This window comes from Protopterus annectens, chromosome 2.part1 (assembly GCF_019279795.1).
Source record: "Protopterus annectens isolate FY-2018-M chromosome 2.part1, PAN1.0, whole genome shotgun sequence".
Taxonomy (NCBI): Eukaryota; Metazoa; Chordata; order Ceratodontiformes; family Protopteridae; genus Protopterus; species Protopterus annectens.
The window spans coordinates 1,654,031,727-1,654,058,968 of record NC_056729.1 but is presented as its reverse complement, the minus strand read 5'-3'; the positions used below and the strand labels follow the sequence as shown (position 1 = coordinate 1,654,058,968).

Sequence of the window (27,242 nt, the reverse complement as noted above, 5' to 3'; positions counted from 1 at the left end):
TTATGGCATTCGCAAGCGACGTCATGACCTAATTTTCTGCTGATAGCTGGGGGTGTGTGTTAGTACAGCTTTCACTGAGGAGTGGGATGTGAAATTAGAGTGTGTTAGTCTGTTCATTGAAGGTGTTGCAATTTACCACGAGTTCATCACGCTTCTGTGTGCTACCTTTAAGGTTTTCAGCATAGCAGTAGAAGGCCCTCTGGTTGTCTTTAGCCTTAGAGGCTATTTTGACCTCATATTTGGATTTGTTGAATTTAAATAATTCTCTTAGTTTTCTATATAGTTTTATCAGTGAGCTCTTGTCATTTTGACAGTTGATCTTTCTGTATTTGGCTATGACTTTTTTCTTTTGTTATATACCCTGTTTAGGTTAGGATTTTACCACTTTGGCTTGTTTTGGGGGGGTTGGTTTGGGCTTCTTTCTGGTAGGTACAGCAGTCTCTATGCAGTCATTTACATGGTTATACAGGGATTATGTGAACAATTATGCACGTTTGTGTGATTTTGGAATTAAGGGAGATGCAATAAATTTTGACAAGCTATCGCTTAATAGGATGTAATTTGTTTTAGAATAGTTCCTGTTACATGTTTTGCTAGGTTTTCAAAGTTTATTTTTATTTTGAAGGTGGTAGCTTTGTGATACAATCTGACCAGTAAAGATGTGATGGGGGGTAGACTGTTTTCTCATATTGGTGAGTACTTGGTCTATATGTTTGACCCTCTGGTTAGAGTGCGTGCTATCTGGTCAAGGGTATTAATGTTAATAAAGTCTAGGAGCCGTTGTGCCTGCAAGGTGGAGGCAGTGTATGTTTCCCAGTCTCTAGAGAGGTAATTAGAGTCTCCCATGAATAGAGTATGGCTGGATAGTGAGTGCCTCAAGTAGGTGTATGTTCAAGTTATGGGATTCCTTGGGCATAGATGGTGACCTGCAGCCTGCTAGGATATGGTCAGGTAATTTATCTTTGGGAATTTGTATATCAAAGAACCCCAGGTCATCATCCTGCTTAACCAGCCTACTGCATACCTCTCAACAGGCCAGATTTGCACAGCATGTCCAGATTTTTGCCTCATAGTTTTTGTTTGTTCTTCATAAAATGTGTGGTTTTCTGGCTAGTCATGGAGGATTGAGATCAGTAAATAATGACATACATTTGAGTTTCAGACTTCATATCCTTCAGAAAATACATGTTGATACAAATCATGTTATTCCAGCAACTTCCTGGGTTTATAAGAGCAATAGTTGTGGGTCTTTGTTTCCCCACTATTTTAGGCTTTGTCCCGATTTCTTCTGACAAGAGGTTGAGAGCTGTGGCGTAAAGGTATCTTGTCATAGATTGAGACATCTCCACGTTTAGACCCTCTCTGTGCAGCACTGAAGGTTTGCACTTCCTGTGTGCTTTTTGTGTCTTTAAACTGCACAGGTGCCTGTGTTTCCCAGAGTGAGGAGAGCTTGTAGCATTTGGAGTTTCTTGTTAAGGCTTTTAGCATTGAGAAATAACACCTTTAGGTTCCTTTGGGTTTTATTTGCTATGTCAGTAGATTTAACATTTTGGCATTGCCTACAAAAGGGTTTAATGGGGTAAATAACATTTGAGCCAATATTCAGAAGCCTGGGGGACAGGTGCAGACCATCCTTGGCAAAGCAATATGGTCGGCTAACCATATCCCATGCTGACAAATATTGAAACCCCCTGAAATGACATAAAAAACTAGGCCATTTGTTAACTCATTACATCCGAGTGACACCTCCAGGTGCATCTGCAGTTAACTCCTACTGACGCCTCTAGGCATCAAATTTTGCTTCTTCATATTTGCATCAATAATTCCAAAACCATGCTATGTGCAAAGTTTTAAAAGTTTCATCTTAAACTTTACACAATGGCAAACAACTGCATTAATATTTGACCATTATCTAGTGCAGGTAAATAGATAATCAGCTGTTGTTTTTATGATATTACCTTATACAGATATAATTGTCACATTCTAAATATCTCATCAACCAAATAACAGAACTCCTTAGCCTCACATGAAAACTCTCAGCTAGATGAATCAAATGTGCTGACAGTGTGTGTAACTTAAGTGGCTGCTCAGATATTGAAAGTTGTATACAAAATATTACAAATATAATAGTTACTGTGTTTACTGGGATGTATACAATTCAGTTACTGTGTTTACTGGGATGTATACAATTCAGTTTAAGACCGAGAACCTAAAGACTACTACCACTATAAAAATAGTTTGTGCTGAAGCGTTTGCCATTTATACTTCTTTCATAACCTCTGTAGTTCCAGAGATATGGACATTTGTTTGAAATGTGAGGGCATAATTTGATTCTGTCAAAAGGCTTAAGCTCTGCCCACTGGAAGTAACAGTGCAAACTTCCTGAGCTCCATATGAGTGAATAAAAGTTAAAGTCAGTCGTGTTTTGTTCGTATTATGGCATCAGTGTTGGTGAAGGTAGAATGTTTCTCAGTGCAAAGCACATACATGTTAGAGATGGTTTACTATCGTTAGCGTGAACAACAATCTGCTGGTATGCTGCCGAAAATCAGATTGTCATTCACAAAATGTGAACTGTACAGGATAGTCTAACACACTTATGCGAATGCAGTAGTGCATTCACATAAGTGTATTCAACTAACTGTACGGAGATCGCAGTACAGTGGGGATTGGAATTTCATCCAAATCCCCACTGTGGTGCATTCTCTGAGTTGGAATATATTTTAGCGGGGGGGGGGGGGCGTGCAGCTCCCCACAGGGGGGTGCAGGGGGTTCTCCCCCCTGCAAAAACGTGATATTTCATATAGGAGTTTGATGTACATCAGCCCTGTACGGATATCACGCGATATTTTTCGCTGGCAATGTTGACCCAAATGTGTCGATCATTTGGGTCGACATTGTGAAGCCATCGGAATTCCGTCTTCTGTGGTTTCTGTCGATAGTGCGAACGGAATGCGTTTTGCCTTTTGCGATAATGATAGCAACTCATCAGAGATGGATATTCAGAGAGATCCATAATATCTGTCTTCATATAGCCCAGAAAGATATGTCCCAGGTCATTTACACCAACATGGAGTGTTGTAGAATCGTACTGCTACCTGGGGTGCAGTAACCTAAGTGTGTGCATATCCTGGTAGATCCTGCCTGCAGATAAGCAGCTAATCCTTATCTTCTTCTTGTCCAGTCTGATGAGTGGGGTATGTGTATGTCGTACAATGAAGTCCCCTATGACTACAGTCCTGAGTGATGTCTTTGTCTTATGAACTTTGTTCTTAGGGGTCCATTGGGCATAGGTGTGTGTGTATATGTGTGTGATGTGTGTGTGCGCGTGTGTGTGTGTGTGTGTGTGTGTGTGTGTGTGTGTGTGTGTGTGTGTGTGTGTGTGTGTGTGCGTGTGTGTGTGTGTGTGTGGTGTTTGATGTTGCTTTTACTGCGAGTTTTAGAGGCTGGTGAGGATCAGAGTTACTGTTTGTAGGCTAAGGAGACCTTTGAGGTTTGAGGAGATTGGTTTTTAGCACCTCAGCATAAGTTGGTCTGCGTGTGTAGTGGACACTATGTGCAGTAGATGTTGTGGGAGTGTGAGTGTCTGTTCCTTACAACCTCATTAGTAATTGAGATTGTTTGCCTCCAATGAAATTGTGTGTGTACATCTCTCACACACTGTGTTTGTTTCTTTAAGGATTAAATGCTTGTCAGTGAACATGAGACAATTGCTACATTCTCTCAGGATTCCCAAGTGTACCAAGCTGGCTACAGAGACATTTGGAAATTGTATAGCTATATTGTCTGGACTTCTATTAGGGTGGGCTGTTATAGTCTGAAGACTGGGTTATTCAGAGGTCTCCTAGGGTGGTCTTTAGGGATAGGGGCTAGAGGTAGATACTGCTAAAATATGGTATTAGTGCAATTAGGCACACAAACTAGGTGCTGTAACCTTAACTCTGTGCAATACTGCTCTAAGTTACTGGATACTATCCTAGTACTAGTTTTATAGTTAAACTTTACTGTTGAGCCATTTGCATCTGTACTGGGCACTGCCAGCCACTGCTGAGCAGTGAGCAGCTCTGCTTAAATGTGTTTAAATTAATGCAAGGGAAAATAAACTGAAGTCAAACTTCTAAGCCCTTTGACTAATGAACAACCACACTTTGAGCTCTTCTGGAATGCTTCTCAGCTCAGAATGACCAGGCAAATACCATTTGCCACAAGCTGGATGATCTGGTCCACTTAATGTAAAAACACAGAGAGAGGGACCCTCAAGTGCAATGCAACAACAAATCGATACATTCTTATAATGGTTACTTTATGTGTTCCATGTGCATTGTGATGAACTAGGCTTGTAAGGAAATGGCACCTTTCAGGAGTGTCTATAGTATGTTGGTCTAAGTGGGACTTCATTTCTCGTATTCCAATGGTTCTGAAATAGAAGGTGAGATGCGGGGGTGGGACGATTGGTAAAAAGTGTTGTGGTGGGCTTGTATGTTTAGATAAGTTCTTAAAAGTCTTCTAGGATGTATTATGCAGATCATATGCCTAAGGTGGTAGCTCAGGTAGATGTAAAAGATCCTACGGCACCTATCAAAAAGAGTAAGAGAAGTTTCCCAATGTCTTGTCTAAATTTCACCTAGTATTATAAGTACCACCTCAGGTCTCCCTTGTTTTTAAACTGGGTCTGGCTGGCTGCATTAAATAGTATAATACAACCCAGCATTCTTTTCCAAGTCTTCACAAGGTGTATCCATGCCATTGTTGAATCCAAAGCCACCCTGCTTAGCCAGGGAAAACTGAACCTGTTCTGAAGTAAGATAAGAGTCTTTCATTTATAAGACTTTCTTGAATTACCTCTCATAATGCAGCAGGTCCTTCAATTTGCTTTGCTGCTGTGAAGATATGAAGATTTGGGGTTCTCTTCTTATACTTGGTTCTTGGATTCATAGTCTAGCTGTATTACTGCTGTCATTCAGCTGAAATACAACTACTTGCCTAAGCTGTTGGTAGTTTCGGGGATGCTGAATTTCCCAACACATTTGTGAGTGAAGGGAATGGAAACTTTATCTAGTGCCCTGAAAAATCCTTTATTAATATTATGTAAGGGTTTTCAATGACAGTTGTCTGCGTTTAGAGCTGTACATTCCAAATGGTACACTAGGTTCTACAGTACAGCAAATGAGCACTTTTTATTTTATTTTACTTGTATTTGTTTAATAAATTTTATTTTAGTACAGAGGGATTAGGAAGGGTTGGGATCTGGATAAGAAGTCAATGAGTTTTCCTAGTGGCCGCTAAAGTCTGTAAACCCCTGGACCTCCTCCAAGGACAGGAATAACTAGCACATGAGATTGTTCAGCTATACAGCTGTAAAGGCAACCATATATGCATAAGTCAGGGAGATATTCTGCTAATTCACTGTCACCACCAGTGGTTAGAGCAGGGGACTCAACCACCTCAGTGCTGAACAGTTTCCAGAAGTCTCTGATAGGTCTAGCAAGAAACAGTCATCCAGATCAGGGCTCACTGGTGATCCATCTCCTGCAGGGCTTAAGCCCCGGGGCTAGGAAGAATCAGACATCCCTTCCTTTGTACTAAAAATGATCTGAAAATTAGCTTTATTCAGTCCTAAATCCTAAAGCAACAGGAAGTGGACATTGCCTTATAATAGCTGTGCAGAAGTGCCAGTACCATGGCGCAGAGGTATAATGCCCTAACTATGGCCCAGGTGACCCAGTTTGGATTAGTGGCTCAGGCTTCTGATGTGCTGGCAGGGAGGGATGGATGTATCCATCTCAGGGGGAGGGCATTCCTCTAGACAGTTCCTGTGGGGTGGAGTGGTTCATAGAGGAGAGTAGCCCTTGGATATAGACAGTCAAATGCTGGTGGGGGTGGGATTCCAAGGTAACAAGAACTGTGGGTTAGCAAGCAGACATCCTCTTGGTGGATTACTAACTGTAATGTTTTTGTCTCTTGCAAAAACAATACATAAGACAGCAGAGTGATAGGAGAGTAACAAGATGAATGGTTGCTCTTCGAGCAGATTTCAGAAATGTCTCCTCTGTAAATGACTGTTGTGTGTGTCTTTCGGCTTTTCCCGGTTAGGGGTCGCCACAGCGGAACTCCGGTCCGCTAATGATTGGCAGTAGAGTTTTACATGCTGGCTTGCCGGGCCTAACGCACAACCTTCAACGAAGGAACGCCCATTCACGCATGTCGTCACACAGTAGACGCTTTAACTGAGAATCGAACGGCCAACGTCTAGCTATGAGGCGACAACGCTACCGCAGCACCACCACCGCAGTTTTACATCTAATTCTTGGTATGTCTTTACAGGTCATTGCTGATTACATCTCTGATTCAGAAGCTGAGGGTCTCTTGGGAGGCCTGTTTTTCTGAGCATGTTGCCCAGAAGTCCTCTTCTTGACATGTGGGCTTCTTCAGTCCTTTTTTTAACATTTGTTACCATCATGAGAGGAGGACCTCCAGTAAAGCTCAAATGTGTAATTTAATTGTCTGTTAGCCAGTGTGTACTTATGTTGATGCAACCCTGTTTGAGCAGGGTATGAACTGAGGATGGTGTTAATGTGTTCAACTCAACATTCCATGTTATATACATGTACATGTACATATACATATACAGTATATATGTATACATACACGGCTATCTTCAGTTGCAGGCAGTTGTAAGCCTAGCTAAATTTCCCAACTCAAAGGTAAGAAACAAACTCTCTACATTGTGTCTATGAGGAAAATACATTATCCATTATGACAACAACAACCCCCATAATGTCTTTTCCCAATGTTAAATGCATTATCCCATTTTTAATACACTTACAGTGCCAATTTTAAGCTTTCTGTCTTAATTAATTAATTCTGTAGATGTTGCCAATTTCAGATATCCTTTGTACTTTTAATCAGTGTTGTAGATGTTGACACTTTCAAATCTTTATCTTTGTTTACTGTACTGACTACATGCTAGTTGGGTGCAATGTTCTTCCTTAGTTAACAAACACAACCAAAGAAACCAATAAATAAATATATATGTAAATGGTTTGATGCTGCCATGCAAGGGTTAAAGGATCCATAGCTGTCTGATTGAGAGACCTTTACATTTTTAAGAGCCATATGAAAGGGCACAGAAGGAAGTATCCAGGACTGCAGAGATTCCTGTTGAAGATTAGATATTATGGTGTATGTTAATATATGTATAACTTAGAACACTTCAATTTTTTGTGTCAGACAGTGCTATACTAAGGCTATTTGCCATGGTGCTGCCTTGGGTTAGACTACTTAAAATGGTGGATGGGGTAGGTTTGGGGTTGACTGTGAACCATACTCATACTGTACCGTCCCTATTAATTGCCATTTCAAATTTCTTTATTGGATCCTGTGTTGTTCTGGCTTTATGGAGCTTACCTGACCTGGGTGCTTCTCGGGGCCCTCATTTATCTTCCTTTGCCCATAGTGGGTGCGACGTCCCTTCTCTGGGCCAGTGATTAAGGATTCTCAATCATTATCATGGACACCGGTAAGGGACGTTCAAATGGAAAAAAATAGCTAAACACAGTATTTCCAGATGGAGCTCTCTGTATCAAGCATGATTTTCCTTCAGAGCCCACAGGGAACACGCTCTCTTCCTGGAGCTGGGTTTCTCTCTCTCTCACCAGGCCTCAAATAAGACTCCATACTGACCACAGCTGTAGTGTGAGTTCCAAGCTAAGTCCTCCACCAACCTCTCTGTGAAACCAGTGCTCTGTGTCCCTGCCCCAGGTTGCTGACACACACATTCTTTGAGATTTGATTTTCACACATAGTCACACACACACACATACCTAGGAAAGGCCGGCACGTATTTAACAGCTGTGCCCCCGTTTCCCAGACTATAATGTAGATACTGCCACCAGAACACTCCAAAGTCAGCTACTCTGTGGTTCTTACAAGGGTACCCAATTATACCACGTAAAATTAATACAAATACAAATGGTAGTGATTGACCAATGCAGCAAGGGTTTCAGGAGTGGCCACACTGTTACCAATTAAGTACGAGTCATCTCACAGGTTAAAATATTCTGTAAAAGACCAGCCACAATGAAAAGTTTAAATATATTTAATAATAAATAATAAAATAACATAAAAATACTAAATATTGTTTTACAATAAACACCAGAGTTTAAATCAATGGAAATATTAAAAATAACACAGATGGAAAGGTTCACACAGACAAAGAGAAACAATACTTAACTAGTCTCACTGTATTATCCTGACTGATCTAAAGAATTGCTGTCCCCTAGTTCACTTAGTAGAGCAAGGCACGATGAAGTGGGTGAGTGATCCTTCTTTGTCAGGTTTCAAAAACAGACTGCTCTGAGACTTCTGTCTCATCTAGTATTAAAACATCATTTCAGTGCTGAATTACAAAATGGCATCACATATATCTGGTCATCTGACTCTGATTCCCACACTACTATCTTTAGTAGAAACTGTACCAGAATCTAGCACATTTGTGCCATAATACACACACACACACACACACACACACACACACACACACACACACACACACACACACACACACACACACACACATTTGCTAAGATGTATTATAGCATCCGGAAGCCATAAAACAATTTCTAAAATGTCCACCCTTCCAGGGTAGCAATTAGTTTACCCTGTGGACAATACAGTAAGATTCCTAGTCCTGGTTTTCATAGACACTTTGTCTCTTTCTGCATTCAGAACTGTAAGATACAATCTTTATGGCCTAAACCAGGTAATTTAATTTCAGAATATTTTTCAAAGTTAGTAGGACTGAGATTAAACTCTTTTCTTTCAGTGTCCTGTGTTACAATACATTCATTTCAATAGTTACAGTACAGTCTGATGTACAGGTGTATGTATTTTCTGTCCAGCAAGACCCACTGTTGGTACATTTTTCACACCAACAGCTTTACAAATATATTTTCAACATAACCACCTGTACTACTCAGTTTGATGTACAAATGGCATATAATTCTTTACAAAACTCCAGCTGGCTATGCTGGCATATGTTACACATATACTGCCCTACTTCTCCTGGCTTAGCTGGCAATACCTCACATCGTCACACTGGGTACTTCTTATAAGTCTTTATTTTTGTTTTTTGGCAGAATCAGTCCTACTAGGCATGACTACTTATCAAAGGAGACTTGAGGTGCTATTCTTAATAACTAAGAGAAGTTTGCTTAGAATATGTAGAATCAGGTGTGCCTTTTGAGGTAGGCCATTGACTGCAAGATATCTCCAACATTATATTGGGAAACAGATGTGGTTAGATGGTAACACTCTGTTAGGAAAACAATGACTGGACCATCTTTTTTATTATCTTGAGATTTTCCCTCCCCTGCCCAACCTCATACACACGTTTTCGTAAACTTTCTGCCTTCAGTGCAACTAAAAGCATGTGTATCAGGAACTGACACCCAGACACCACTAGGAGTAGAATGTTTCCTGACTGCCTCCCCAAGGAATAAAAGCAAGCTTCAACACAACCATGCATTCCTCCCTTCCTTAGCTGGCTCTCCAGCATCTGACCTCTAATCAGTCTTGGGTTGCCATTGGTGCAGATGGACCCCTCTACTGTATCACTAGTCCGGCAACCTAGAATTTTTATTTTATTTATCGTTTGTTGAGTGGGTTAGTCTCACTAGACTGGTGGCCTCTTTTCAGGGCAGATCATAGCTGGTATTTGCTCTACTCTAGGAAATTTGGCTAAGCCACTGGGAAACTTCTCATAGTCTTTTTGATAGGTATCCTGGGATCTTCTAGTTCCACATGACCTACCACCAACTCAAGAAGGTGGGACCTCGGTTTGATGTCTCATCCAAAGGATGACACGAAGGAGTGCAACACCCTCCTGCCAATGCTACACTGCAGTGTCAGCAATCCAATCACCTGGAGTTTGAGTAGAACCCACAGCCTTCCAGTATTACAGCACAAAAGGCAAGTGCGTTGCATGTTGCATCACTGATACTGCACAGATGGCAGTAAGATATGCAAAAAGCCCACACACTGCAGGCTTCACTTCTTAAGAGACAGATTTGCGGTTACAAGAAGTGAAGGCACCATGCTGGAAAAAATGAGCTGTGTGCATTTGTACATTTTTTTCTTTTTCTGTTTTCTTTCCAGATATTTGCCTACTGTTTCTCCAGTTGTTTGAGTTATTGTTGGCGAGGGTGCTGTACATGAAAGTGCTGTTGGGTATTCATGTTATTGTGGAATCCAGTTCATTTATTAAATGGAGCACGTGTTACAGATCAAAAGAAATAATTGTATTAATAACCTTGTTCCATATATGCTTCAGAAAGGAAAAGTGACAGATGTCTGAGAGCTTAAAGAAACTCAAATACCACAATAAGGCTTATGTTGGAGGAGACTGCATCTCCTGCAGTCCTGTCTTACAGTCATGGCTGGTGAATCCAGGCTTTGGGATGCTTCAATGAAGGTGAAGGGCTAAGCAGCAAAGCATAGGGAGGTGTGCACAGTTCCCAAGTGCTAGTGTAGTTTTGACTGTAACAGTTGTAGGCTAACTTTGGGGAAATTTGGCCAAAACTTAGACAGAGAATCAAGTCTGCCTTTTATCATGGATTGGAAATCCAGCTATGGCTGGATGACACCTGTGTGCTAGAAGCTAGTAACCTGAACTTTTTTTTTAGACCTCTTTAAGATAGCTCGAAGAACTGGAAAAAAAAACTGTAGTAGAACTTGTTAGGTACAACTGTACTGACTGATGAAAAATATTGTAGTATAGCTCGTATCAGGTTCCAGGTGTACTGTACCATTTTGAGGTCATGTCCAAGTAATAATAAACAGGAAAGTAATGTGAAGCTAACTTTATTCTGCTCAGTAGGTAACACCAAATTGGTTGCTTATAATACTAGTAGACTGCATGGGTTTTAGGTAATATCACGACAAACACAAGTCTTCGTTTTTCCAGAACTTGCAAAAAATATTTTAGTTTTACTTTGTTATAAAAAAAATGCATTGTAAAAAAAACCTTACACACAATGCAGTTTCTTTGTTTTGCATCCAACATCTTAGCTGGCGAAAAATACAGATGATGAGAGTGCATTTATGGATGGAAGTGCAGATGCGTTGTTTGGAATGAAAACATCACTTAATTGGCATTTCTAGCACTGAGAGATCGGCATTTGTTTACAAATACTATTTATGATAAATGTTTTTCTTTTCTCATGAGCATTACTTGACAATGTAAATTTCATGGTATGAATATTAAAACAGCTGATGTAATTGTAAATGACAGATGTTCTTTAAGGCACCTAATCTATCTGAAGAAATACCAACAGTGTTCAGTCAGCAATCCATTGTTTTTCTTATGCTTGAGAAAACAGTAACCAATGCTGTGTACCAGGTAGCTGATTGCTGTAGTCCCCTTGCACCTATTGACAGAGAACATGAGCCCAATTTTGTATTTCCATATGGGCAGGGGAAGTATTTGGGTCGAAAACTATTGTCCTTGGGGAAGCTTTCGCCCAGTGCTGTTGCTGATGGTGGGGGTGGGGAGATTCTTAAGATTTATAGCCTGGAACTGTTTCATTATTATAAAAATCCTAGCCATTAAAGGTTGACCTGTTCAGGGATTCAGTGACATTTACTCCGGCAGGAGGCTTAATGAAGCAGCAGAAAGATCTCACTTAAGCTAACGTTGAAAGCTGCAAACTTGACCTGAGAGAGTTTTAGAATTCAGTTGTAACCCTTCATTAAATGCAAGTGCTGATTGATTGTGAATCTTGGCACTATTCCACTGTATGCTGAGACATATATGCATGACCCATCTAAGGACTAAATATAGGAGCAGGAAGCAGAGTTTAAGCTGTCATTCACAAATGACAGCCCTCCGATCCCACTCATTCAGTTTAAAAGATGACAGCTTAAAATGACACTCAAAATTACTTCTTTTTCAAACTTGTGTTTAAATCTGCCAAACTGCTAATCAAATTGGCTTTTAGTTTTCATTTAATGGGCTGAGCTTGTGTTTCCAAGAATATGCCATCCTTTATGCTTTATCTGAAGCAGCTGAATGTAACAATGCTGTACCACAATAACTATCTCTTATTGTTCAGTCATTCACGCTGTCCTTTCTGGAGCTACGGAGGAGCAGAATGGTAAAACCTATTATATTTAACGAATTATTCCTGGGTTGTTAATCTATCAGTTCACCCCAACATGCTTTGAAACTAACAACATTGCTGTTCTGTACATTCTACTAACACCTGGCACTACCAAAACATTGATATTCAGGAGTGTTCAGGGAGTGGATTTCTAAAGCATGTGGTGTTTTTTTTTTAAAATCTCTTTTTATCATAATAGCTGACTGCACCTTTCTGTTTCCCCAGCAACCAAAATGTTTACAGGCTTTCTAGTTTTGGAGGAAGTCGAAGGCCAGGAATTGTTCTACACCCCAGAAATGGCTGATCCTAAATCAGAACTCTTTGGAGAAACTGCCAGAAGTATAGAGAGTGCAGTAAGTGAAGGAATATTATTGACACTTAAATGGATGTTACATTTTTGTTTTTTGCTAACATGGCCCACGCAGGATTATTAAATGCATTATGCTGTCAGTCATTAGCACTTATGAGGAAAGAGCATAAATCGAATAACTTTCCTTCCCTTAAATGCTTTTCAGCACCACCAAGAGTGTATCTGCCAGCCTGATATTCATATTTACTTGTTGTACACATTAGTATAGTTTCTCTCAATTTTTAATGTTAACATGATTGTTTCTGTGAAGTATGGTCTGTTCATCAGAAAATAAATTCATGACTGAACTAACTTCCCTAAACAGGAGCTTCCACCTTCTCAAAAGCATTCTGTTTTCAAAGTGGTGTCACAGACAGTGTTTTAATAATTGCATTGGGAGAAGTCTCGGATATCGTAACATTTATTGGTAGTTGATCCGGCCTAATAATGCAGTGGGATAAAGCCCTGATTGCACCCTTGACAGCCTGTATATGGCTAGTGGGAATGGTGCTGGAGGATCTCCGTAGGGAGGGATGGGAGCGAGTAGGTAAAGCCAGCTTGTTTATCCTGGGGGGATGGGGGCAGCATGGCTTGCCATACTGGTGACACCTAGAGGAATGGAAGTGTATTGTCACAGCATGAAGAGCCTAGTAAGTCTGTAGTGCAAGCTGTGTGCTGCTTGGTTAGGACGTTGTGCATGTGCGAAAGTGTGCATGTACCTCCCAAGGCAGCTATGAGTGGAGCATGGAAAGTTGCGGCAAGAGTGGGGACAGTCCACAAGATCTGCAGACTAGCCCCTCTCCCTAATAATGCCCTTCACCTCTACCAGGGAACAAATGAGCCAGAGATTTCTTGATCTATTGGAGGAACGAATGGGTCAGTTGGATACAGGAAGGAGAGCCACTGAGCTGATCCTACGGACCAAAAAATAAATGATTGGCAGTAAGGTGAATGCCATTCAAACAAATCAAGTGATGTTAATGTTAACATCAGATGTAAAGTAAGTACTGCATAGGAAGCTAAGTATGGCTTTAAAACAGATTGCTGTGTGAATTTGACTTTAACTTTGAATTAATCATTGTCCAAAATTGTGATATTCTGCATAGTTCAGGGGCTTTAGTCCTCGATTCCTATTTGGTGTAAAGGGATTTGCTTGTCCCTACTTTGCTCAGTGTTTTAGTATATCAGCCCAAACACATTGGTATGTTAATGTAAATTTTGTTTTTTGAATGGCCAGTCGTGTCTAAATTTCCCATGGAGTCTCCATTAAATCACTGGTAGCAGGTAGAGTCTTGTGCGAAATATCAGATCATCTTCGGTGTACATCTGTGTATGCCTGAATGCACCGCATTCCTCTCCTCAGTTGTTTAAGCATTCCTTTCATTGACTCAGTCCTAACATTGTGTCTGTTTTTTTTTGTTTGGCCTTGCCCACCTCACTTCAGTCATCCAGAGTTACTTCATAAAGTAAATCCTTGTCTATAAGCCACCTTTCACTATACATGCGCACTGCTACATTTCTCATATACAGTTTAGCCAATTTTTCAGTCGTTATTTGGAAATTGGCTGCATAAATTGGCTAACCATTAGGCCTACGACACAATACAGAACAGCCATGGAATTTATTAAAACATAGTTAAATCCTACATGGGAGTAGCCAGGCATTATGTCTTATTCACTAAGGTGCATACTTTATTAAAAAAAATTATAAATTTTGAGCAGTGAAAAGTGATATTTATTTTTATTGGCATATTTGACATGATTTATAGTTATGTCATTCAGTATCTCAGGCATATCCGATGTGATCTCATCTAATCCCACAGCTTTGTCACTGCAGCATTTTTACTCATTGCAGTCATCTAATCTACAGAAGTGGGTCCAGTCCCACTATCTGCTTGGTGTGAAACTTCCCAGAAGGGCACATCCGTGGGATTCATAAGTTTCTTCAGTCTCTCCCTCCCTCTTTCATGTGTCCCTAGTTAGGGTCAGTGTTTCTCCACTCTTGCTCAGAACAGCCTAGCCATTTTACCCTCAGCTTGCATCACAAGGTAATTTACCAGAACCTCTTTGATGCCCTCAAGAAATTAATATCTGTGGCCATACCAAATTCCTCTGACACATGTTGGTTTGTTCAGTGTCTCCCACAATTGCTGTCTTCTTGTGAGTAACTCTCAGCCTGATCCAAAGTCTGTGGCCCTACTAGCATTACATAGAAAGCATCTTTCTTTAACAAGATAACTTTCCTTAACACTGCTATCCACCAGGTTTTAGAGTTAACTGCAATCTCAAGCCCTGACCAGATTTAAACTGTAACAACTTTCTTCCACCACAGCTGAAGACTTGAAAAGAATCCATTCAGATTCCGCATCAATGACCTTATTGGGTATGGGGAAGGTCTTCTGGAGGTAGGAGTCAAACTCATCCCTCAAAGCAACATCAGCTAGTCCCTTCCAAAAATGCAAGTCCCCCTTACAGGGCATTCCCACTGCATTTTGAGGGTTTCCCACAGTTTTCCAGCTGCTGCCCCAGCCATCTAAGCTAAAGACCACCACCTTTTGATCATTTGACACCTTGTCAACTCTCTTGACCTGACTGTCCAAAACATATGGCATAAGGGCTGATGATATGACTACAGAATTATCCCCTATGTGCATGATTTTGCTATTCTATTAATCTGTGAATGTGATGCTGAACAGGCGTCATGTATATCATGAAACCATCACAGAATGGAACAATTTTGCCACATCATCTAACTGTAATATTACCTAGTAAATCAGTTTTACTCCATTTATATTGTACCTGACAACCAAGCTTGAGGACTTAAATAATTTGTTAAAATTAATATGCTGCTGAGTCTACATTTTAGCCGCTTTAGCCTCAGTCTACTTTCAGGTTTATTCTGAGAAGGTCTGTCTTTAGTCAGCCATTGCCCAATCATTTTATCTCTATCAGCATTCAAGATGCTAGTGTTATGGATGCAGAAATGTTTGTGAACATGTAGAGGGCCAGACAAGAACAGTTGGAGGAACCTCCGTCACTAAATTTAATGTTACATTTTTTGTTAGGAATTCAGAATAAACTTCCTCAGCAGAGGATATAAGAAGCCTTTATGTTTCTGGTTTGAGCAGATGAGAAATTGTGAGTATGTTATAATGAACATACTAGTGCCAACTGTATGCATAGTAGAGTATGATGGTTTAATGGTTAGGGTATCCATTCTAGGGTCTTGGGTTCAGTCCTACTTTTGATCTCTGTATATGGTTAGGCGTTTCATGCTGCATGCTCGCCCCATGTTTGTACATTTCCTTTCCAGGTCCTGTGATTTCATTTGATTTCCCAGAACAAGTTAATCATTGAACTAAAGTTTTCATACATAAGTAGTTATTAGGCATGTTATCCAGGAGACCACTAAGGAGCCTAGCTCAGTTGTCATTTGCCATGTATGACTGTCAAGTTAAGATGTTCTTCATGTTTCACTGTTGCAGTCATTACACTTGGGTAATCCTGCTGGCAGATTGCCCTCATTCGGCCTGAATTCCAAAGTCTTGGGTCCTGCGTCGGCCGCTGTTGCCCCTTCCCTGATGTCAGGTCGTCAGGGGTATAAAAGAAGCAGCCGACACAATTTTCTTTAGTCTTTCTTGCCGCGCAGTGCCCGAAGCAGAAGCAGTTCGCAAGAGCCGGTCGACCGACTCCTGAGATTTTCGTGTTCGAGTTTCAGATCCAAAGTCTTCATTAAAAGCTAAGTACCCCATTGGGGAAACTTTTTTCTTGCTCCAGACCAATGTCAGAAAAAGTTAACAATTGTATTTCTTGTGGGAAGCAAATACCTCATAAGGATTTTCACTCTTACTGTATTCCTTGCCTAGGCCCTGACCACGAAGTTGCTAGTTGTCGGTTTTGTGCTAGATTTAACCAACGCACTACTAAGCGTCAGTTCGATTTTGCTTTTCATTACTTTGGCCGAAGGTTTAATTACATAATGCCGTCGGAGCAGCCGATGACCGGAGTTCATAAAAAGCGCAAGGAAAAAGAAAAGGACAGGCATCCGAGGTCCAAAACCGACGCTGAAGCCTCGTCTAGGCCAGTCGCCGGTTCTCAGTGAGGCGCTTTCGCAGCCCCTGACACCCGCTACCTCAGAGCCACAGGCCACCTCCAACAGGTTTAAAGACAAGAAAATAAGTACAGCATTCTCCAGGACAGACTTCCATGCCTAAGAAACAGATGCTCAAAATGGCCGAAGACCTAATTACTTTGATCAGGGGCTCCCATCCCCCTCCTGATAAGAGGCCTAGGAAAGACACTGAATATGATTCCTCTGATCAGGTTTTCATTTCCTCTGACTCCCCTTCAGAACAGGGATACTCTATTCCTCCCTATGAGGATTCTGATGCTGAAGAATCTATTCCTTCAGGTTCTCCTCCTGAGGATTATTCATTTGGGGAAACTTTGCATACCATGAGGGAGCATTTTCACTGGGAGAGCCATGATTACTCAGATTCTAAGAAAAGGCTCAGAGACTTTCTTTTACTTCCTCAGCACAGACCTCAGGATTTATTGCATGTAGCTGAACAAGTGGGAAAACATACTTTGCAATGTGGTTATGATTCACTGGAGGCCTCTTGCAGGGCCGCTGTAACAGGCTTGGTCCTTAGAAGGCATGCTTGGTTAAAAGAACAGACTCTGCCTGATCATGTTAAAGCAAAATTATTGGATGCTCCATTATAGCATGATACTTTGTTTGGTGTTAAGGCAGAAGAGGTGTTGAAGAAAATGGAGGATAAAGCTAAATCTATGCAGACAGTGAAGGATTTCTTACAGGTGCAGCCACCCATATTTAGCAGGAACTGGCCTTCTAAAAATTGGTCCTTTCCCGTGTCAGACAGGCCACAAAGAGGCAGATACAGATGCCCTAGAGGCAGACAACAGCCCCAGGGCTCATACAGGCCCAAACATTGGGGTGCTTCTACCTCCAAAAGTGGAGAAGACAAATCACAGCCATATAGGAAATAGTCCCAATGACTTCTCTCTGCCAATGCCAAGCATTTATCTTTTGGCAGCACCCTTAGGGGGAAAACTAGCACTTTTTTCACAAAATTGGCACATGATTACCCAGGACAAATGGGTTTTAAATATAGTCTCTCAGGGCTACAGGTTCCACTTTCACACCCTTCCAAAGGCAAAAGGTATGCCGGACCTGCCACACAATCAATGGGCAGAGGCACAAAACCAAGTTTCATCCCTCATGGAAATGAGGGCTATTCAGTCAGTGCCACAACAAGAGCAGGGACAAGGATTTTATTCAAGACTTTTCTTAGTACCAAGAAAGGACAAAGCATGGAGACCGATTCTGGACCTGTCTATTCTAGATACTATTCTGGACGTTCCGAAATTCAAAATGTTGACTCTGTAGCAGCTTCTGCCCATGCTGGGCAAAAAGGCTTGGCTTGTAACTTTGGACCTCAAAGAGGCAGACCTGCATGTCCCAATCAGACAATCTTACAGAAGATACCTCAGATTCATAGCTGGCTCAAAGCACTACCAATTCTCTGCACTGCCCTTTGGCTTATCTACTGCATCCAGGGACTTCACAAAATGCCTGGCACCAGTAATTGCATTTTGCAGACAAAAAGGAATTCAAATATATCCCTACTTGGACAATTGCCTTATTCAAGCAGAAGCCAAAGACATTCTACTAAAGCATCTGGCATTTGTAAAAAGATTACTAATTTGCCTAGGGTAGACAGTAAACGAAAATAAATAAAAACTAGTACCCTTTCAAGAGATAATATTCCTGGGTGCAAGCTTAAATACAACTGCCCAGATGGCTTATCTCACACCAAACAAACAAAGGCATCTGACTTCTTACTTTGAAAACATGGCAACAAAGACCCAGTTATCTACAAGAAAAATTCTGCAGGCTCTGGGCTACATGGCCTCCTGCATTCTGCTAATTCCATATGCAAGACTGCATATGAGGAAACTACAGTGGTACCTAAAAAGTGTTTGGACTCAACATTGCCACAGCCTGGAATCATTAATTACCCTCATTCCTTGCCTACAACAGGAGTTTTGATGGTGGGCGTAGGCCTGTCACCACAACAAGGGACAACCATTCACTTTACGCACAGCCAGGCAAACACTAACAACAGATGCATCAGATTATGCCTGGGGGGTCCACATGGCAGGAAAATGTATTCAGGGCACATGGCCCCCAAGCCAAAGGCATCTACACATCAATCAAAAAGAGATGCTAGCTGTACAAAATGCCCTGACAGCCTTCAAGGACCTACTTCATCCAGGACAGCTGCTGATAAAGACGGACAACACCACAGTCATGTGGTACATAAACAAACAGGGGGGCACACATTCCTATCCCCTCTGCAGACAAGCCATGATTTTGTGGAACACAGCATTGACTTACCAAGTACACCTGCAAGCACAATTCCTGCCAGGAAAAACAAATGCTCTGGCAGACGAACTAAGCAGAAACCTCATGGACCCTCACGAGTGGAAACTAGATCCACAAATCTTAAGCATGATAACAAGGAAATGAGGCCCAGACATAGATCTTTTTTCCTCCCCTCACAACTGCCAACTTCAGAGATTCTGCACAAGGGCTTATCATGAACAAGCATGGAAAGTGGATGCCATGTCATTCAGCTGGAACAACCTTACAGTATATGCCTTTCCTCCACTGTCTCTCCTCCCCAAGGTACTCCTAAAGGTCAGACAAGAGAAGCCACAAATGATACTGATTGCCCCGGATTGGCCACGCCAACACTGATACCCAATCCTAAGGAGCTTGTCCCAAGGCCCAGCCTGGACATTACCTCAAATTCCTCATTTACTGACCCAACAAAACAATCAGATCCTGCACAGCCAACTCGGAACTCTAAATCTAGCTGCATGGAGGATACTGCAACCATTCAAAATACACCTCTCTCTAAAGCGGTTATGTATGTCATTTTGGAGGCCAGGAGGCCCAGCACCAGAAAATCTTATGCAGAAAAATAGAAGAGATTCTGTGCTTGGAACCAGGCACAAGGAATTGACAAGCTTGTTCCAAATATTCCTCAGATTTTACAATATCTAATTGAGATGCTGGACAAAGGCCTATCCTTCTCATCAGTTAACATCCATGCCTCTGCCATTTCAGCTCATTACAATACAGACCCACCTATTTTTTCATATCCATTGCTTAGGCAGTTCCTTAGGGGGGCCAAAAACATAAGACCTCCAAGGAGAGCACCAATACCTGCATGGGACCTCAATTTTGTCCTGGAAAAACTCACAATGCCTCCTTTTGAGCCAGCCAATACAGCTGACATAAAATTCTTATCATGGAAAACAGCTCTGCTCCTAGCAATAACTTCAGCAAGAAGAGTCTCAGAGTTACAGGCATTAATGGCTGTGGAATCTTTCATTATCTTCCATCCGGACAGGATTTCTCTAAGGACAAACCCGACATTTATGCCTAAGGTAGTGTCCAGTGTGGCTCTTAACCAAATCATTCATTTGCCTACTTTTTACCCAAAACCGCAGAATAAAGGGGAGAGACTTCTGCATTTTTTGGACATACACAGACAACTATGCTTCTACTTGGATAAAACTAAAGCTTTCAGAAAGACTGAGCAACGTTTAGTGGCATATGCTGCAGGATCACAAGGAAAGGCTATCTCAAAGCAGACTATTTCAAAATGGATAGGACACTGCATTTGTTTCTGCTATTCACAACATGGTAAATCAGTGCCTAAGGGCATTAGACCACATTCTACCAGGGCAGCAGCCACCTCAGCAGCCTTCCTCAGAGGAGTACCAACCAAGGATATTTTGGAGGCTGCAACTTGGACTTAAGTGCACACTTGTACTAAGCACTGCCACTTGCCTCTTTACTCTAAATCCAGAGCAGGCTTTGCCACTGCAGTCTTGCAGGGCCTTATAGCTACTCCTAAGTCTATTTAGACCCAGCCACCCAACCTCAGCTTTGGGATTCAACCCAAGTGTAATGACTGCAACAGTGAAACACGATAAACATAGTACAGTTGTGTACCTACCATAAATGTAGATGTTCGAGTGTATTCACTGTTGCAGTCCAGGTTACCCACCCACCAACCCCCTTTCTTTGCTGGGGCTTATCTGTACTTCTCTAGCCTATACAACCTATGTGGTGTATTTACTTGTAGATGAAGGTATTGTTATTTTGATGCATGCTTTTATTAGCAATGTTTTTTAGCCTACCCTTTTGGGGGCACCTGACATCTTGGGCAAGAAAAACTGAAGAAAATGGCGTCGGCTGCATCTTTTATACCCCTGGCGCACTGACGTCAGGGAAGAGGCGACAGCAACTGACGCCGGACCAAGACTTTGGAATTCAGGCCGACTGTGGGTAGCCTGCCAGCAGGATAACCCAAGTGTAATGACTGAAACAGTGAATACACTCGAACATCTACATTTATGGTAGGTACACAACTGTACTTTCTGCAGGGTCTCATAGCCGCTCCTAATGCTGTTTAGCTCCAGCCTCCCAACCATAGCTTTGGGAATGTACCCAAATGTAATGACTGCAACAGTGAAACACGAAGAACATAGTACAGTTGTGTACACTTACCATAAATGTAGATGTTCGAGTGTATTCACTGTTGCAGTCCAGGTTACCCACCTGCCATCCCCCTTTTTCTTCTGATGGAACATATCTTTCCTTCTCTGAATTATACAACCTATGTGGTGTATTTGCTTGTAGATGAAGGTAAAGTTTATATTGGTGCATGTAGTAATTTTATATATAGATATAAATTTTGGCTACCCTTTTAGGGGGCACCTGACATCTGGGGCAAGAAAAACTAAAGAAAATGGCGTCGGCTGCTTCTTTTATATCCCTGACGACCTGACATCAGGGACGGGGCGACAGCAGCTGACGCAGGATACAAGACGTTGGAATTCAGGCCGATTGAAGGCAACCTGCCAGCAAGATTACCCAAATGTAATGACTGCAACAGTGAATACACTCGAATATCTACATTTATGGTAATTGTACACAACTGTATTTTCCTTTCCCTAAGTCATACAGTAGGAAAATGGAGGCTGATGTTATCAAACTCTGGGGCTAAGTAAGCAGCTTGTTAGTAGGTCATAGTCTTAATTCATTTCTTTAAGTACCAGACTAATATAAAGATAAAGAATAAATACATGTACATATTTGTCTCTGACTATCCTGTTTATGTACATGATTATATCATCAGTCCTTGGTCACTTTTTTGTTGATCGAGAGAATGTAAACCGAATAAACCGAAAAGAGTAAAATCCCATGATTAGAGGCCCTGGTCAGCCTCAGTAAGAAGCTGAGATCCCTCATGAAATCATCCAATGCTAGTTATGAAAACAAAATTGCCTAAAGCATTCTATAGCTATGTCAAGAATCTCAATGGCAACACTCAGATCTGCTCTGAGTTACAGCACAATGGCACTAAATATACAGAACCAACTGATATTGCCAACATCCTGGCAGATAGGTTCACTGCTAACTTTAGCCCCCTCTCACCTCCTAAATGGTCCATCTGTATATCGGAAGAATGCAAAGTTCCTGTAATCATGGCTGCACAGGTAAAAACCACACTCTCCAAAGCCAAGAACACAGCATCCATGGGACCTGACAACATCTCAGGCTGTGTTCCACACGAACTACAGAACGAACTGGCACCCCACCTAAGTACCATGTTCAATCATAGCCTCACCTCAGGCTTGTGCCCACTGAATGGCGCACAGTGACGGTTATCCAACTCCACAAAGAGGAGTCACCACGGACCTTGGGAACTACCACCCCATTAGCCTGACGAGCCTGGTCTGCAAGGCCATGGAACATATCATTATGGAACTTATAAACAAAAACATTGGTAATCTCCAAACTCTGGATCCCACCCAGTTTGGGTTTGTAAAATGCAGATCATGTCTCCTAAACCTGATAGACTTCTTTGAAGCAGTCACCAAAGCCATAGACGAGGGTAAGGTGGTTCACACAGACTATCTAGATCCTGCCGAGGCTTTTGACACCATCCCCCACTCTGGAATTATAGATAAATTCACTAAACTAGGTATAAATCCCTGTGTCACAAGATGGGTTGCCAACTGGCTCACTGACAGAACCCACACTGTGAAAGTAGCAGACTCCCAAGTCTGACTTCAGACCAGTGACAAGTGGAATACCACAGGGTTCAGTCCTGGGTCCTCTCCTGTTTGGTATCTACTTCTCTGAAGTATAGGCAAACACAGAAGGTCTTTGGCTAATGAAGTTCACAGATTACTGCAAACTATGAGCTATAATTGAAACGCCTAATGATGTGGACATCCTACAGAAGGGCCTCAGTGAGACAGATGCCTGGTGTCAAAGCCATGGCCTCAAGCTCAATCCCAAAAAGTGCATTCTCATCACCTTTGGTAAAAACTCTGTACCCATGAACTACCACATAGGCGGTAGTCTACCTAACACCAAAAGTATGATAAGAGACTTTGGGACACAGGTGGACAGTAGTCTCTCCTTTGATAATCACATCGCCACAGTAGTCAGGAAATCCTTCTGTATGGCACACCTCATCACAAAAGGTTTCTCATCCAGGAAAAAACAGGTCATTGTTCCTCTCTACTTGTCACTCATTAGACCCATTCTAGAGTACAACGCCCTTCTTGGTATGTACCTGACAAGACATCTACAACAACTGGAAAGGCCGCAGAAATACCTCACAAAGAGGATTACCAGCCTCAAACAGATGCCCTACGCAGACCGTCTCAAAAACTCCAGCTTTACTCCATTGCATATTGCCTATTCAGAGGCGATTTCTGCCTAACATACAAAGCTGTGTCAAACCCAGAGCTGTTGGACATGCTCCACTTAAAGAAATCCCAATCCCTCCGAGCTACATGCTCTAGGGACCTAAACCTTGTCACCACAATGAACAGAACATGCTGGAGGGATAGACTCCTGTCCCAGAGACTTCCCATACTCTGGAACAAACTACCTATCTATATCAAACAAAGCTCCTCATTAGCACTCTTCAAGAAAAATCTTGATGATTGGATGGGAAATAGGAAATTCACCCCGGGGATCACTTCTGTGGCTCTGTTCGATAGGGGTACAGGAAAATAATTTTCTTGGGTGGTAAACACCAGGGTACCTTTTTGGCTAGGCTTATATAGGCCATAGGGCCAATAGCCTAGTACCTACCTATGAACCTACGTATGAACCTATAAGATTGAGCCACAAACCAGAGAAATGTCCAGAATGGGTTTTTACATACTTTCAGCAGTGTGGTAGAACTATTATCCCCCACTCTGTTGAGGTCATTGATTTAGAATTTGATGATTTTTGGCCAACAATCTCTGAATCAACCAAAAAATGTTTGACCACATCTAATGCAGCCATATATATATCACACAGTATATGCACATATTTTGTACGCATGTGTTTGTATATATATATCTATATCTATATACATGTATGTATATATAGCTATGTCTATATACATGTATGTATATGTGTGTGTGTGTGTGTGTGTGTGTGTGTGTGTGTGTGTGTGTGTGTGTGTATATATATATATATATATATATATATATATATATAGGTTCATAGGTTCATAGGTTTATACTAGGCTATCTGCCCTAAGGCATTTATAAGCCTAGCCCAAATTATTGTGGCTTACGCCACCCCTTATATGAAAAAATACTGTGCCCATTAGTTTGTTGTGCCTCTGTCCAGCAGTGACCCAGAGATGATTCCCGGGGTAAACCTACGATATATATAGGGTCATAGGTTGATACTAGGTCATCTGCCCTAGGGCATTTATAAGCCTAGCCAGAGTATGTTTGGCTTTCGCCACCCTTTTAGATTAGTTGACTGTGCCTCTGTATAGTAGGTCACAGAAGGTAGCCCTTTTAAGGTTTGTTTACTCTACCTCTGTTAAGCAGCGACACAGAAGAGATCCCAGGGGTAATGTTAAATAAAAACAAATGATAACAACACAGGAGGCTCAGATGCAAAAGTTTACTAGTGTACACCAGGAGGCAAAAAAACATACAAGTACAGAGTTTTGTCTGACATGATGCAGGAAATACACAATTTTATATAGTCTTACATTCAGGCTGTGCCCACCTTACTGACGTGGTTAGTCACAGGGCACCTACATCACTATGGTCTACAATATTCTATTCATAAGAAAAAGCTGATGTTATACATTTTAAAAGTTTTCCCATGGGAATAATACAGCCTTGCAAAGCACCTGGTTCGTTATGTCTTTCTGTAAATGTTACTCTTCCAAGGTCTCAGGCTAGCTTGAATACAATAGTCGGTTCACTCTTGTAATATACTTCTTTGTTCTTCTTGCAACTTTTACTTTAGCAGCTGTGTCTTATCTCTGATACATTCACAAGGTCAATTATCTCAGAGGAAGGAATAAGAATATTCAGTGCTTTATACATTTAATTTTCCTGACCCAGCAGATAATCATTAGTGAAAAACATAAGCTTGCTGAGCTGGCTACTGCTAGGGTCAGAGTTCAAATACACTGCAGCTCCAAAGCTTCAAGCAATTACATGTAAAATCATTCTTATTGCCATATTGTAAATAGAATAAAATGCATTATATACTATTTGCTTTTAAACTAGCACTTTATACATGTTCAAATACATATTTTTCTAACATTTTCCTCCCTTTTAATACTTTTTATTCTATTCAGAAACATAAAGAATGTTATATCGTCTCCTAGCCTTCTCCTTTAAGGACTTTTAACTAGGCAAGTCATTTAGTTTATATTTCGGAACAAGTTTCGTCTGGAATTAATAGTTCCAATTCAATGTCTTGGTACAAAGTTTCAGTTACAGATATATCAACAAAATCTTTGACTAATCTTTTCATACAGGGGATCCCACAACAGACACATGCTCCTAATAGGAGCAGACCAACACAAATAGCAATCAAAATATTCATTAGGATAGAACCCCACCCACCAAACAGACTCTGGAAAAAGTTCGTCAGTGGGTTTGGGCCTGGTTCAAGTCATGGCCGATACCTGCTGTATTACCTCTAGGTGATCATTAATTTCGTGTCGATTGTCTGGTATGTACGCACAGCATTCTTCTTTGATAAGCGCACAAGTACCACCTCTCGCCGCTAGGGTGAAGTCAAGAGCCATTCGATTATGTAGCACAACAGTTCTCATTGCATTCAGTTCGTCAGTCACTAGTTCGAGAGCAGAAAAAGTTGCGTTACTCATTACTTCGAGAAGCTTTGACAGTTTTCTCAACTCCCAGATCGATTTGACTGCTCCATATGCTGGAAATATCCCAGCCCAGGATATAACACTGTCACTCAAGTCCATATGAGTCAATTTTTCTTTATCTTTCACGGAATGATGGTTCTTCCAACCAGCTTCGATTTTTCCCATTGGATTTACAGGTTTTCCGATAGGATCTTCAGGTTTTCGGGCTACATCTCTTACATTTCGTATCTTACCTAGAGGTAATTCTGCAGTATGCCTTATAGCTGGAACCAGATAACCCAAAAAACAACTGCCGGACCAATTCTCAGGTAGCCATTTGTATGCTTTTTTCCCACAAATAAAATAACAGTTTTCTACTTTGGTACTGATGCGGGTTAGTTCTGAATGAAACATTTTCTTGTCTATAACAGACAATTGTTTATGCAAGACAGGATTTCTCTGCACTTCACTTAATGTTGTTTTCATTAAGCTCAAATATGAATCATAATTTGCGTTACAAATAGTGCTTTTATCTTTAGTTTTAATATAGCATTTATAAGATACAGTTATGTTACAGTTACTCCAACCCACTTGGAGTGTATCATTCTTATAGAAACATACAATTCCCCTCTGTGTAATAAATACAATGCAATTTTGTCCTGTGATCTTACAGAACCTGTATCAAAAAGCAAATTTTCCCAAGTCTCATTTATCCCCAAGGGGACAGCGGACATCAACAGTCCTCCATATGCTGTTGGTATGGCAGTACAAACCCAGCAATTTGAAATGTTCATAGTCTCTACATATACACGCTTCATAGCTAAGTATGTGTTAAAGTTTGGATGCCAGTCTATAGACAGTTCATCACGTTTCTCCACTTTCACTTGTGTGGTTATATGTAGGAAGAACCACAACAAAGGAAAGTCATCACAATCATAGTCAATAAATGCATAGTTAGCAAGATGATTAAACAATATCTTCGGGTTGATCTGTATTTTTACTCATTTCGCTCTTGGCCATCCTGCCTTTGTTGTGTGTCAGTCACAAAATGTTTATCAAGCTGAAAATTCTTTACCGGTTTACAGTGCGTCAGGTGGACCCAGGACGACCTTTCAGCAACTTTGACTGCAGTAGGCGTCGCCAACAGTACCTGGTACGGTCCTTCCCACTTTGGACTCGCCCAATTCTTCCTCTTCGTGACCTTCAACCAAACCCAGGACCCTGGGGTCAGCACTGCTTCCAACGGTCTGGTCTGTCTTTTATCTGAAAAAGAGTTCAACTGCAAAACAGTTTTATTAGTTAACAGTTTCCTCATATAACTAGCTAATGAGCTGTCAGGCTCTAATTCTGCAGGCATGAGAGCTTTCCACTGTGGCACATAATATGCCCTTCCAAATGTCACTTCAAAGGGGGTCAAACCCTTTGCATTTGGAACTGTTCTCATGCTCAGCAGTGACAAAGGCAAACAGCAAATCCAATTCTTCTGTGTATC

The 27,242-nt window shown here is 41.3% G+C and overlaps 1 protein-coding gene across 9 annotated transcripts in view; it reads left to right on the top strand.

Moving 5' to 3' along the window:
- The window catches only part of AGRN (agrin), a 3,161,231-nt gene that overhangs the window by 2,732,044 nt on the left and 401,945 nt on the right, over nucleotides 1-27,242 (top strand). For all 9 annotated transcript variants that reach the window (XM_044063089.1, XM_044063082.1, XM_044063083.1 and 6 more), the window contains one exon: nucleotides 12,384-12,511. In XM_044063089.1, the coding sequence (XP_043919024.1) occupies nucleotides 12,384-12,511 (128 nt within the window). The remainder of the gene's footprint in view (nucleotides 1-12,383; nucleotides 12,512-27,242) is intronic.